Source organism: Mesoplodon bidens, assembly GCF_964165515.1.
Source record: "Mesoplodon bidens genome assembly, chromosome: 4".
Taxonomy (NCBI): domain Eukaryota; kingdom Metazoa; phylum Chordata; class Mammalia; order Artiodactyla; family Ziphiidae; genus Mesoplodon; species Mesoplodon bidens.
Window position 1 is genome coordinate 62430734 of NC_138160.1, and position 14304 is coordinate 62445037.

The 14304-nt window shown below is 44.5% G+C and overlaps 1 protein-coding gene across 7 annotated transcripts in view; it reads left to right on the plus strand.

Moving 5' to 3' along the window:
* The window catches only part of PDE8B (phosphodiesterase 8B), a gene marked incomplete at its 5' end in the record, with an annotated part of 379999 nt that overhangs the window by 209977 nt on the left and 155718 nt on the right, over window positions 1-14304 (plus strand). For 5 of the 7 annotated variants that reach the window (XM_081233022.1, XM_081233025.1, XM_081233023.1 and 2 more), the window contains one exon: window positions 13824-13883. In XM_081233022.1, coding sequence (XP_081089148.1) covers window positions 13824-13883 — 60 coding nt within the window. The remainder of the gene's footprint in view (window positions 1-13823; window positions 13884-14304) is intronic. The other 2 variants (XM_081233024.1, XM_081233026.1) reach the window with 1 other exon arrangement.

Sequence of the window (14304 nt, forward strand, 5' to 3'; positions counted from 1 at the left end):
GTATAAACAGAAGAAAGAGGACAGCAATTTAAAGAGCCTCCAAAACACTTTAAGGTTCTAACCATTTAAGGTACCCAGATCCAGGAAGGCATTTGGTGTGTGTTATGGGATAAGAGTCACTGGGACAGTTTTTCTCTCCCTCCAGAAAGGAAAATACTGTTTTCCCCAGACCTTTAACAGCAACTGGGGTTTATCATTGCAAAATCTTTGGAATTTCATGAGTAAAAGTGGAATCTAGTTTTGAAATCGATCCAAAAAAATTGTTTTGGATTGCCAGAGAGGCTGAGCGTTGTTGCATAATTTTTACAGCCTATTTTTGTGTGTTTGTTTTGTGAATTGCCTATCCTTTCTTTACTGTCACATTTTTCATTGGGATGCTTGCCTTTTTTCTAATTGTCTTATTTAGAGTTTTTACAACTCTTATAAGGATGCCAACTCCTTTTCCATCATATATTACTAATAGTTTTTCTTTTTTTGGTATTTTTATATTTATTCTGCTTTTTATATATTTATTAGTAAAACTCTAACAATCATTCCTTCAGTTTATGTTTATGTCTTTGATGTTATTCTTAGCATGGCCTTCCAGGCCCTTGAATGATATTAAGTGTTCACTTATCTATTTTGTCAATATTCTCACTGTTTTTTTTTAATTTAAAATTTTAATCTGTCTGGAAGTAATTTGGATATATGTCATGATGCATGGAGCTAACTTAATTGTTTCCCACATGTTAACCAATTATACTATCGTTCTTGAAATTATTGAATTATCAACTTCTTCCCCACTAATATAAAATGACACTTTTACTATTTACTAAAATCATACTTCTAAAACAGCATGGTTGTAGCAGAGAGGTCAATGAAAGATAGCAGAAAGCCTAAGAACTGAGAAAATATACATATATATTCATATATATATATATATATATATATATATATATATATATATATATATATTCTTGTGTGTGTGTGTTCCTAAGCTTTCTGTGATCTTTCATTGACCTCTCTGCTAGAACCACACTGTTTTGGTAGTTGTATCTTTGGAGTCTATTGGTACATCTTGCAGAGCAAAATAACGCTTCCTTCGTAATTTTGTTAGCCAGTTGCTGCCATTTATTCTTCTACATGGATTTGAGAATTTTACGAATTAAAGTTGGTGTCAGGATATTTACAGTAATTAATATATTGATTTAGGGGAGACGACACTTTTAAAATACTGACTTCCCATCCGGGAAGGCACATATCATTCCATTTATTTGTCTTCTTTGATGACACTCAGGTGTATGATATCTTATGTGAAAGCACAGGCTCTGAAGTCAGGGAGTCTGAGTTCAAATCCAAATTGAGCTGTGTATTTACTTGTATAGTAATGAGCAGTTTTTTCCCCCAGTGACTGGAATACAGTGGGCAGTCAGCAAACATTTGTTCAAGAAATTTTTGGGGGGCAACCAGGGAGAATTAAGCGAGAGGGTGAGAAAGAGGGAGAAGGAGAGATACTGAGAGAGAGAGACTGCGAGAGAGAAAACAGCCTTTTGTCAGCATTCCTAGCAAAATCCTATGCTAAAACTTTGATTGGACCAGCCTAAGTCACTTGATTACCTCTAACCAGTCACTGTAGCCAGAGAAGTCAAATGCTTAGCCATATTCATATAAATTCACATTTTTTCTTTAGAACCACATAGCTCCCCAAACAGGAGTCAGTCAGTGAACCCTGGGAAGAGAGAAGGAAGGAGTGGATGTTGGGGAGGCTATCAAGAAAGAAATTTTAAAAATGAATGTTGAACTTTAGCAAAATGCCATCTAGGCATCTCTTGAGATGACCAAGTATTGGCTTACTCTTTTTTTTTTTTGCGGTACGCGGGCCTCTCACTGTTGCGGCCTCTCCCGTTGCGGAGCACAGGCTCTGGACGCACAGGCTCAGCAGCCATGGCTCACAGACCCAGCCGCTCTGCGGCATGTGGGATCTTCCCGGACCAGGGCACGAACCCGTGTCCCCTGCATCAGCAGGCGGACTCTCAACCACTGCGCCACCAGGGAAGCCCTGGTTTACTCTTACTGATGATGGTGAGTTATATAAATAGATTCCCTAACATTAAGGTAGGAGAACAAAACCTACTTAGCTGTGCCCTGTGGCAGTACCAGAGGTTCTGGGAGAACCAGCTTATTTTCCTTTTCCTTCTCTTTTTCCTTCTTCTGGGGCTTCTGTGGACTTTCCTGCCTCTCCTCAGCCCTCTGATACTGGTGTCTCCAGAGTTCTGTCTTTAGTTTCCTGCTCTGAGTGGTGGCATGGTTTTCACTACCTCTCCTCTGAGCTTCCTACTCATATATCCCACATCCTGACAAGTTGCATGGCCCAGAGGCATCTCAAACGCTGCACATCCAGCATGTAACTCATCAGCCCTCATAAGTCTGCTTGGCCTCTTGTATTCTTGACAGCTCCAACCAGTCACTCAAACCAAAATCCTTGAACTTCCTCTCTTTATCCTCCGCTGCCCACACATGTCTCAGTTGATTTTATGCCCTGCGTTAGCCTCGAATTCATCCCACGCTGCTCCTAGCGCAGGCGCCCATCACCTCTTGTCTTTACCAGTTGTTCTCAAATTTTAGCGAGCATCGCAGTCACCTGGAGGGCTGATCAGTTCACACATTGCTGCTCCCACCCCTCAGAGTTTCTGACTCAGCAGGTCTGGGGTGGGCCTGAGGGTTTCCATTTCTGGTAAGTTCCAGTGCTGCTGCTGCTGGTTCAGGGACCACACTTTGAGAACCACAGGCCCAGATCATTGCAGCAGCAGTTCCTTTCTGGTCTCTGGTCTTCCAGTCTATCCACACTTAGTCTATCCACACTTACTCTATCCACACTTGAGCCAGAATGATCCAGCTCAATACTGATCCAGCAGTGCTACCGTAAGCCTAAGCTTCTCACCATGGTAAGGCTGCGAGCCGGCCCCTTCCTCCCTGGTCAGCCTCATCATCCCCATCCACAGACCCAGGCTGCGCGGGGCTGTCCACAGGAACTCTGTTCTTTGCCTTTCCTCGTGGTATTCCGTAGGCTGGAAATGTCCCTTCCATGGTTTTCACCTGCCTCAGTCTCACTCCTTCATCATTGAGCTTTCCTGTGATCTCCTGGAAATTTGCCTGAGTTCCCAGAGGGAGCTTAATGCATCTTGCCTGAGTTCCCACAGCACCCTGCAGGTACCTCTGGCTTATTTCTTACCACCATTATTGAATTGTTTGCAGAGTGCTGTGTTCTCAGATGAAGGTAATTAATGCCTTGATTACGCAGAGGTTCATCAGAAGACGCAAGTGGGCAGAGCTTTAGAGCAGGAACAAAAGGGAGCCTTTCACTTCCATTCCACTGTCAGACAAGAGTGTGTTATTCAGCCTGCTCTCCAGCCAAGAGAAGAGGGACATGTGCGGGAATCCAGGATAGGCTGTGAGTTGGAACCACCTTTTTAAAGAAATGTACTTTGATTGAATAGAAAACGGTCTTTGTGGACTTAAGTAATCTTTTGCTGTGTTTGGGAGCTCTCTGGGTTTTTTCCTCCCCAGTGGACACATTCACTGGCTACCCCTTTCTGACTCTCTGGGTTTCTGGGAGAAGGAGGAGGATGCTGCCTTAGGCACCCTTCCTCAGCTCAGCCACACACCCATAAGCAGGCCACTTCCACCCTTATGGTGCTCCCCTGTCCTCCTCCCTAACTCTTAAAAAAATACTATTTTTTAAAAAGAAGTAAGGTTGTGGGGTGTTGACACCTTGGCTTTTGATGGAAGCCACGGTGGACCCAGAGGGCCAAGCACAGTGGAGACCTGCCCCCAACGTGTTTACCTTCGTTAGATAAAGGGAAGAGGCACAGGGCTCGGGGGTGGGGAGCGGGGGGACCTTCAAGGTATGCCCTGCTGGTCTCGGGGGCGGCTGTCCATATGCTAAGCTTCTAAAAATGTTGAGGTTCTAATTGTATAGTGCTTCACTTAGGTTTTACGTCTTTAGGATGGGAACTGTGCATATGATGAATAACTGTTTGGAAATCACTGTTTTTGCCAGCTAAGTAAAATTCCTTTTCAAAAAAGTGGGCATTTGCATTTTGCGGGTTACTTCTCATGAGTTTGTTACTTTTAAATGGGATTCGTTGAAATGGGATTAGCTTTTAAGTGGAGTCAACATTCCACGCGGATTCATCCCTCCTGACATCCACACGGTCCGTGGACTCAGGGTCTGACGGTGGCAGTTCACCCAGTGTGAGTGGCCCCAATACGCCAGAGTCAGGAAAGCGAGTGTGGTTCAATTCTGGTGTGGTGCCAGATGTGGCTAAAAATCCAGTGTTGCTTCAGGGTCGCCCGGGCCCTAGTGTGAGATTCTCCTGGAGTCCAACAGGGAAGATATTTGGCTACTGGTTCTCTAAGGCGGTTCTAGCTTTTCAGTGATAAAACTGAGGACAGAGGCAGCATAGATAATTGAAATCCACAGGCTATCTCTAAAACTCATTTTTAGCAGGTGGTTTCTGTTTCCTTGGCCATCAAATCTATTTACCAGAACTGCTGACCAAGTAACAGAACTGACGGATTTGAATATCATCCCTCCCCACTTTGTCCCATCTTCATTTAATGTTAAGGAGAAGGCATATAGCAGGATGGAAGGGCATTAGAAATGCTTGGGTTTTTCCACAGTCCGGGTAACTGCCTTCTGCATAATCAGAGATCGACATTCTTTGCTCATCCTCTGTTACACAATGTAATTTTGAGTGCTTGAAGTCATCTGACTGTTTCTATTATCAGTAATATTCCTAATAAAAGGAAGGAAGTTAGTTGAGGGATGTCACGTTTTCCAGTTGCCTTTAAATTTCTCTGTTCTCCAGGTCACGCCCTGGGTTTGACCTTTGGAATCTGGGAATGGTTATGTTGACACACATGCCTGGCCCAGTGACACTGCAGCTGAGTTGCTAGGTTAATGAAAGCTTGATGCCATGATTCTTGCGTGGTATGTATGATGTAAAGCTTTTTGACATAATCATAATGTTGAAGTGCAATTAGGGTTTCCCCCGCCCAAAGCTAATTCTCTCTAAGGCTTTCTTGTGCTAGCCTCCTTCAGGTGTACTCACCATTTCATGGATTGTATTCTAGACCTTCCCCCCGCCCCCATTTTAACACATAGTCTGTTTCAGACAGTTCTTTTCTGATGGCTGTAGATGAAATGACTCCAGTGTTTAAAGAATTTCTCTCTTTCATCTGATATTTATGGGGAGTGGGATGGTTTCTCCATTAGACTGTGCTGGCCACATTTTCTGTGTGTGGATCTGATGGCATCTTGGATGTCTTTTGCCTTTTATTTATTTATTTTTAAATAAATTTATTTTATTTATTTTTTGGCTGCTTTGGGTCTTCGTGGCTGCATGCAGACTTTCTTCTAGTTGTGACGAGCAGGGGCTACTCTTCATTGTGGTACTCAGGCCTCTCATTGTGGTGGCTTCTCTTGTTGCGGAGCACAGGCTCTAGGCGCACGGGCTTCAGTAGTTGTGGTATGCGGGCTCAGTAGTTGTGGCTCATGGGCTTAGTTGCTCCGCGGCATGTGGGATCTTCCCAGACCAGGGCTTGAACTTGTGTCCCCAGCATTAGCAGGTGGATTCTTAACCACTGCGCCACCAGGGAAGCCCTTTATTTTTAAGTTTATTTTTAATTACCATTTCAGTGCTAACCAGAGGGTGGATCTGTCCTTTGTCACTGTGATGTTTTCCAGGCATGGTGGGATATATCATCCTCTTCTCCCCTCGCCCAGTAAGAGTCACTGAGTATAATGACAATACTTATTAAGAAAGAACAGCCTTGTCCCCAACAGCGACAGTGGAGAATGGGAGAGGGCAGGGGGCATCATAAGACACTGTGCTGGAAAGCCCATCACAGCGTCTGGTCCAGTGCCTCGGGGCACCTCTGGGTCGCATCTTGCTTTCACTGGCTCTGACTGCGTCAGCTGTGACACACGTAGTATGTACTGATCTCCTTACTTGCTTCACCTTCCCCAAGCTCAGCCTGATCTTCCACATCTTATGTATAAGTTTTTTACAACTAAAGTCTCTTTGTGTACCATCTTAAGACCTTTCTGGAACAAATCAAGATATAAGTTAATATGTAAATAAGAACATGGCCTTCCTTCCAAGAAAGACAGGTCTGGGCTTAAATCTCAACTCCTGCCCTCAGGTGAGTTGAGTAACCTTTCTGGAGCTTTAACTTCTTTAGCTTTAAGTTTGTGGGATTGCTGTGCCTGTTACATGGGATGATGCACATCGGGGCGTGGGTCCTCAATCCCCTCTTGTCTTACTGGGGCACAGAGAAATTAGTTACCTTGAGCAAGGTCCCCCGAGTCCCAGCCCCATTTCCTAGGGTTTCATTTCAACAAGTTTCAGGGAAACTCAGTCTGTATTCTGAGGAATTTTAAATACAGCATCTTATTTTACCAAATAAAGACCTTACTGGGAGAAAAAAAAAAAGTATATGTAGAATATTTATATAGTGACTACTTGCTCAATTAATGTTAACCCCAAGATAGGAAATAGGCTTTTCCCATAAAACTAAATATATTGTAAATTTATTTTGTGATATTTAAGATATCAACAAACCGGAACGTATAATCCAGTAAACACCTATGTACTCAGTATTCACTGCTTAAAAAAAAAAAATCAATGATGAACAATACTTGAAGCCCCTGAATACATCTCCTTCTCCACCAGTAGGACCACTTGCCTCCATAGGGAATTTATAAGCATTTCTTTGTACCGTTATAATATACTCTTAAACTATATTCAGTATTATTTTAAATATTTTAAAACCTTAAGTGGTACTCTAAGGTATGTGTTCTTCTGAGACTTATTTTTTTTACTTGATGTTTGTGAGATTCCTCCATTTGGAATGGGTAGCTTGGGTTGTTTCATTTTCATTGTTGTATAATTTCCATTGTATGGATATTTCTTGATATAAATTTTTTTTGGTGATGGATGTTAATGGATTGTGGATAAGGCTGTTTCCAAATCTTGGTTCTAAATCTGCTCCAAATCTTCTTGTAAGTGCTTCTTCATATACCCCAGGGGTCCATTCACATAGGAGGTGGATTGTAGGTCGTATGTAAACTTCATCTTTGCTAGAAATCCCCAGAATGTTTTCAAAGTGGCTGAACCAATTTACACTCCCAACAATGTATGAGTTCCTGTGGGTCTACTTCTTGCCCATGCTAGGTAGTGTTTGACTTCCTAATTCTACTGTTTTGTTGATCAAAAAACAGCTGGTTGTGACATGGTATCTCATTGTAATTTGAAATTTTTATATTCCTGATGACTAAATATTGAGCGTCTCTTCATACGCGTATTTCCTATTCTGTGAATTTCTTTTTCAGATCTTTTGCCCAGCTTTCTTTCTGGTTGTCTTTTTATTGTTTTTAAGGATTTTGTTATGTTCTGGTTACTAATACTTGCTGGTTTCCTATACTGTAGATGTCATTTCTTGGGCTAGCACCTACCTTTTTTCCCTTTTATTAGGGTGTTTTTTGCTTTTGCTTTTGGTGAATAGGAGTTTTAAAATTTAAAGTCAAAGTGATCTTTTCTTTTATGGTTGTATATTTTGATGAGTAGACATTTATATGTCTGTATTTTTTGTGATAAAACCTCATGCTGCCAAATTAGTAATCTAACCAGCAGAGCATAAAACACGGAGTTGGTAGCTCTGTCGCCCACTGTGAGTATCTCATGACTATGAGTAATCTTCCATATATATAATGTGTGTGTATGTAACAAAAAAAGACTATAAAATTTTTATTTTGATTCTAGTTTAGGGATACTGTTTGGGGGGGAAAAACTCATCAAATGTGAAGGACTGTATCTTCCTCTTGCCTAAATGATCATCTTGTGTTTCTGGAGTGGCTTATCTGGAAAAAACCCTGTGGGTATCTGGGTTCAGGTATGATGGTTGAGTCTGGGTGGGTTTTGGTGCCTTCCACCAAGTAAGTGCTCCGTTGATATCTGTTGCATAAATGAATATGTAGTAGCGTCTGAAGTTGACAACAGACATGTCTGCTCAAAGAACAGACTAGTGGTTCTCAACCCCGGTTGCACCTTAGAGATACCAGTTCTCTTGGTTTGAAGTAGGACCCAAGCATTAATATAATTAAAAAGTCCTTCAGGTAATTCTAATAAGAAGCCCAGGTTGAGAACATCTAGGTAAGATAATTGGAAGCAGGAAGGGGAGGAGAGGGGAGGATTGGGACCACCTGTTGGGCTCTGAAAGGTTCCAGGGGGCAGTGGAACATGGCGAGAATCAAAGTGAGGTGAAGGCTGGAGGCTGGTGTGAGGTCAGAGCTGACCACTGGGGCCTGTGGCTGATCAGACACAGGAGGAGGAAGGAAGCATTCTGGGTGTTCGGTGGACAGTGGGCCTGGGAGGTGAGGCAGGAAGAGTCAGTGGTTCCCAGTCTGGAGCAGCGATGCCCAGCAGCCTCATGGTGGGGCACGTGGAGGCTGCACTGCTGGTGCCTTTCTGACCAGAAGCCAGAGGGCAGGCATGGGCTCATTTAAAAGGGACAAGTCAAATACCACCTTTGCTTACCCAGAGCTCAGAGGAATAAAGAAAGTAGTTTGGCCTGGGAATGGAGGGTGGACAGGGGACCCCTTGAGAGATGTAAATACTGTTTTAAAATCAGAGCCAACAGGGCAGCAGTCAGCGTTGATTAAGGATATTTAAAAATAAGAACGATCTTTACAATGGGGTACCCCTTTCATGAAGTGAAGTTGGTTTGGCCCTGAGCTGTGCGTGTGTATACACCTGTGTGTGAACACTCAGTACTGCAGGTGGTGGGGAGGAATGGATTCCCAAGGAGTTGTTGAAGTGGGGAGGATTCAGTCTCTGAGCTTGTTTTTGGAAGGTAGAAGTTATGGCAACTGCCTACCCACCCCAACAGACAGAGACACACACATATAGAACTTTTCCTTCTTAGTCCTGGTGGCAGCCCTGTTAGCAGCAGCACAGACTACTAGGGTGTGAGCAGAGGTTGCCAGGTGCTGAATCCATCTGCAAAATTGGAATAGAGTCCAGAAACCCATAAGAGAAATATGGGGGGTGCAGTCAGAATTAATGCTGTAAAATGTGGAGCATAATGAAAGAGCAGTGCACTGGGAGTCAGGAAAAATGAAGTCTCAGTCCTGACTCTGTTACTTAAAATCTGTGTGATCTTAAGCAGTTTAATTCAATTCCATTTCTTTATTGAGCACCAGCATTTACTGAGCACCTTCTAGAGGCTGCGGACAAAATAGTGAAAAAGACAATATCTGTGTCCCTCAGGACACTCACAACCTTGCCCAGGGGAAAGATATTTAAATGGGTAGTAAAGTAAATGCTAAGAAGCACACAGGAGGAGCACTGAGCAGAGAGAGTGGTGAGTCCTTTCTGGGTCCAACTGGACCTGGACAGCCTTCAGAGAGTGGGGGGCACTTGAGTGGCCCTCCAGGCCTGAGTCAGCTCTGCTGAGCAGATGCAGGAGGAAGGCCTTCCAGCTCAGTCACTTTGCCTGAATTCTCACCACCTTCATATTTGAGGGAAGCTCTAAAACCAGAGTCCAAGTTATTTAACACAATTCCTGAAGCTACCAAGAGCTGTGGCTACCACCAGAGAGTATGATGCAGTTACAGGTGGACCAGCCACTTGAACTGCTGTGATTTCTCTCAAGACTTAGTCTCTTCCGTCTGGTTACCCTGCACCAGCTGGTTTTCATCTTGGAGTTCCCTCTCCTTTGATATGAAACCAAGCTGGTGGGGGGGTGGTGTAATTTTTTTTTTTCTTGATCGTTGTGGTGTATTTTACCCACTTGCTTTCACTGCTATAGTTCCTACTCATAGCAGTGTCTTTGTTTTGTTTTTGCAAAATTTCTGTTCTTGACTATCCAGAAAGTAGGCAAACCAAATGGTTTTTCTCCCTGAGTCATAAATCTGATCCTGTTAATCCTCCGCTCAAAAACCTGCAATGTGGTTGGTGCCTACAGAATCAAAAGGGATTTCCTTTCCAGAATCCTCTAAGGAACTGACCGCAACCTAGTCTTCCCTTTCATGCTCTGTAATCCACGTTCTCTAGATTCCTGTCTTCTCCCCTACGAGCATCTTTGCATTCTTGCCTCTGTGCCTTTGCTTCTGTTGTTTCCTATGCCTGGAATTTCCTCTCCCAGCCCAGTCCCTTCTTCTTCCAATCCATGACCCACTTGTCTTCATAAAGCCTTCCTTGATCTCACCACCTTCAAAACCAGAAAGATGGTCTCCTTTCTCTCCACCTCAAAGTCTGAGGGGAAATGTCTGTCAATCAGAATTCTATATCTCACTGAACTCTCAAACAAAAGCAAGTGACAGAAATTTGCCTATCAAACAAGTCTGAATGAGTTTGCCTCTCATAAACCCTCTCAGAATGAAAAGGTATACTCCCAGTTGCATGTTCAGGGACCTAGGTTGCTACCTTGAGATCAGTCAAGGTGAAAGTGCCTACACCGTAGAATCAGTAAATGATACAAAATAGGACATTTCTTTTTTCCTGAAGAGCCAACTCATCTGAATGTGAATTGGTGACCCTGCTACATATATATGTGTATGTGTGTGTGTGTAGGTGACCATGCACACACATGTGTGTACACATAAATATTCGACACACTATTAATGTTGGACAGTTAAAACTGCACTGTCAGCCAGCAGTGCTTCCTCATTTGGCTGCTGGGGAGAGCCGTGGGGTCGGAGTGACTAGGAAGCGTGTCTCTCTTCACACTCTCAATGTTATCCTTCTCTCCTCTCCAGAGCTGGAATTGTAATACCTATGACCCCACCTCCTTCTTGCTTCTGTGTCCTTGGCAAATGTGGTCACACCCTGGAATCAGAGCTAACACACTAATTGAGGATCTGTGTATCTGCAGTTGCTCAAAGTTCACTCTTTGAAGTAGAGAATCTTGGCTTGATTACACAGACATCCGTAAATGGTCTCCTGTTTCTGTTCATAATTTGTTCTCTTAGAAATGGGTGAAATGCAGGCAATAAGACTCCCGTGGGGCTTCCCTGGTGGTGCAGTGGTTGAGAGTCCGCCTGCCGATGCAGGGGACACGGGTTCGTGCCCCGGTCCGGGAAGATCCCACATGCCGCAGAGTGGCTGGGCCTGTGAGCCATGGCCGCTGAGCCTGTGCTCCACAAGGGGAGAGGCCACAACAGTGAGAGGCCCGCGTACAGAAAAAAAAAAAAAAAGACTCCTGTGTTAGAAGGAGAACTCTGCAGGCTGCTGCTGCTGTCTGTACCCATACCTGCTGCTGGTCAGGCCTTGGGCCATCCCTCATAGGCCAGGAGGAGAGGTTCCAGTTCTACTGGGATAGTTGACCTCTGTTGGACACAGAAGCCAAAGTCTGATGACTGGAGCGCAGACCAAGAAGGAGAAGGCACACCAAGAGACAAGAAGTGACGTGTAGGTCAGGACTAGAGGAGCTGGGAAACCGAGGCGCCCGGGCTGGCGGTGAAGTTGACCTGTGCTCTCTGGGAGGCAGCACAGGGGCGTGGGGCTCGGGGGGTGGGAGGGGCTGACAGAGGCCGGGGTCTTGGAGAGAGCTCAGCGACCTTGCAGTTCCTCTCCTGGGCTCTGCTTCAGGTGGCAGCTTCCTGCTGGCGTGGGTCCGGAGGAGGTTAAAATGCTGGATGCGGGCAGGGACCTCTTGTGCTGCAGGGGAAAGTTGGAGGGTCTTTCCTGTCTGTCAGCAGGAGAAGGATCTTCTAGATGGAGGCTTGCTTCTAAAACTGCATGCCGTCACTCCGTGGCTGTTGCTTTTCTCCTGCCAAGGTCGCTCGTGTGAGAGTGCCTAGCACAGGGCTGGAGACAGGAGGGCCCCCCGCAGTCATCAGCTGCTTTGCTGGCAGAGTTGAACAGGGCCTGTTTAACAGCGTCGTGCACACATTCGTTCCTTCAAAGTACACAGGAATGCGTCGCTTAGGAGGGAATTATCACTTTGGGGGCAGTCTGTGCCCTTGCCCCAGTCCCTTAGCCTTCCAAAGCGAGCCACTTTTTATTTGATTGCTTTTAAACTTTTATTGATTTCTTGTTTCATTTGTCTTCTGCCCCTGGGTGCCCCTGTGCAGGGCCAGTTTTGCTGGAGAAAGCGCAGGAGGCCCTGTTGCAGGGGCTTCTGTGGGTGGTGCAGGCACTCTGCCAGGAGAGACCAGAGAGCACAAAGATACCTCAGATTTTCAGTCACATTTCTCTTTCTGTACCAAACTGGTTTCACTTCTTAGTCGTTAATTTTGTAGCAGAATTCTGGCGGTTGCACTGCTTTTGAGGGAGGGTGTCTATTTCAGACGATAAAAACTGCTTTTAGGGTGAAGCTGCGTGGTGGCCAGAGTCCCAGTGATGCAGGAGACCTGGTGACGTTCTCCTTCCAGGGGAATTCTTGGGGCTGTGCACGTATCAGTACAGACCCCTCACAGGGCATTATTTTGCTTAGAGAAAAGCAACTTGAGTGTGTCACTTAGGCCTGAGGACCGCAGTGCAACACTGAAGGGACTTGTCACAGGTCCATAGGCTCAGGGACCCGACGAGTCCTTCCAGCCCTGCTGGAAGGTCTCACTGTGGGGAGGCTGCTTCCCCAAGCAGGGCAGGAGAGCCCAGCTTTGCTCTCCTGAGAGCTCACTGCAGAGAGCGGGCTGGAGGAATCCGCCTGACAGAGGAAAAGGACATTGGCAGCTCGTGGTTATGTTTTGGAGAAGCTTCACACCATGCCCACCTGCAGTTAAAGGGCAAGAAAGGAGAAAGGGAAATTAGTAGTCTTCGAGTCTAATGTAAAGAAAGTTCTGCCTTTCTTGTTTAACTGATAAAGCCTCCTCTGACCCTTGGGTCACTGAAATGTCTCTGGTCCTGTGAACTCCGATGCTTGCTGAAGCTTTCCTGTCTGACTCACGGGGGCCAACCTAGTGTGTTGAATGCAGGATAAGCTGCTAAGTAGAGGCAAAATGACTGCAGCCTCTTGGAGAAAAACAAACCTGGATCCATGGAGGTGAGGCCAAGACCTTCAATCGGATTGTCTAGAGAAAAGTTATTTTTAGAAATCCAAGTAAAGTAATTAAAAATAAAGAGAAATATTTTCTCTCTGCTCGCAGCCAAAGGCAGTTAGATGGTGTTGGCCAGTGAACACCTAAGCTCATTCCTGGAGTCATGGGGCAGAGTCAGCTTCCTGTGGTCCTGGGTGTGAGGTTACTCAGTTTATTTGAGGAGGTACAACTGAAATGAATAATTTAGTCATGGTCAACACGGATAAGAGTAAGCTGTTTATTCCTCATACTAAAACATTAAGATAAAAAAATAAGATCTAAATATAGGAACACTCTTAAGCCATCAAAATGCTTTAGCTTCCACATATGAGAGGAATTTTTACTCTTTGGAAATTTCAGAATAATAACAGCCTGGCATCATGCCCAGAATAGTAGGTGCTCAGTAAATAATTATTGAGTTGTTTTCTCCCATAAAGAGAGAGTAAAGAATAATATGTGCTTATTATAAAAATCCATGCACTTAAGGTAAAAATAACCTGAAATCCTACCACTTAGCCTTGAGGATGTATCCTCCCAGACATTTCAATGCACATAAATGTATACATTCTTTTACAAAACCAGAATTGTACTGTATGTGATATTTTATAAACTGTCTCCATGTCAATAAATTGGATCCTTTTATTTAGCTGCAAAGGGGCATGACATAATATCCAGTGTAAGGAAGAATTTGTCAATTCCTGTAGTTTATGACTTGACACATCTCATGTGCTGTTTTTGTTTGTTTGTTTGTTTGTTTTAGCAGGTCTCTTCGGCAGAGGTACGCATCGGGCCCATGAGACTGACGCAGGATCCTATCCAGGTACACCCCCGTTCCTCTGTAGGGACTTGGTTTGCAGAGCAAGTGGCTATAGAAGCACTATGCCAGGGGCTCTTTCATATACAGCAGATGGCCATCCTTGCCCTGATGTGCATGCCCACATATCCATACGTGGTGTGTGTGTATATGCCTGTGTGCAAAGGCTTGTTTTTATTAATGTCAAACTTGAGGAATCAGATTGCTTTCTTGAAGACAAATATTGCCCCATTTTGAGTATAAATAATATAATAGGTAGAGCGATTGCATGGTAGGTTGTGAGGGAGAACAACTCTTCACCAAAAAATGCATCTGTTATACATTGCTGCTTCCGCAGCTGGAAAGGGAAGAAGCTGTGTGTGGTAAAGGGCAGGGCTTTGCCACGAGCCACGGCTGGGTGGGAATCCTGGCTCTGCCTTTACCAGCT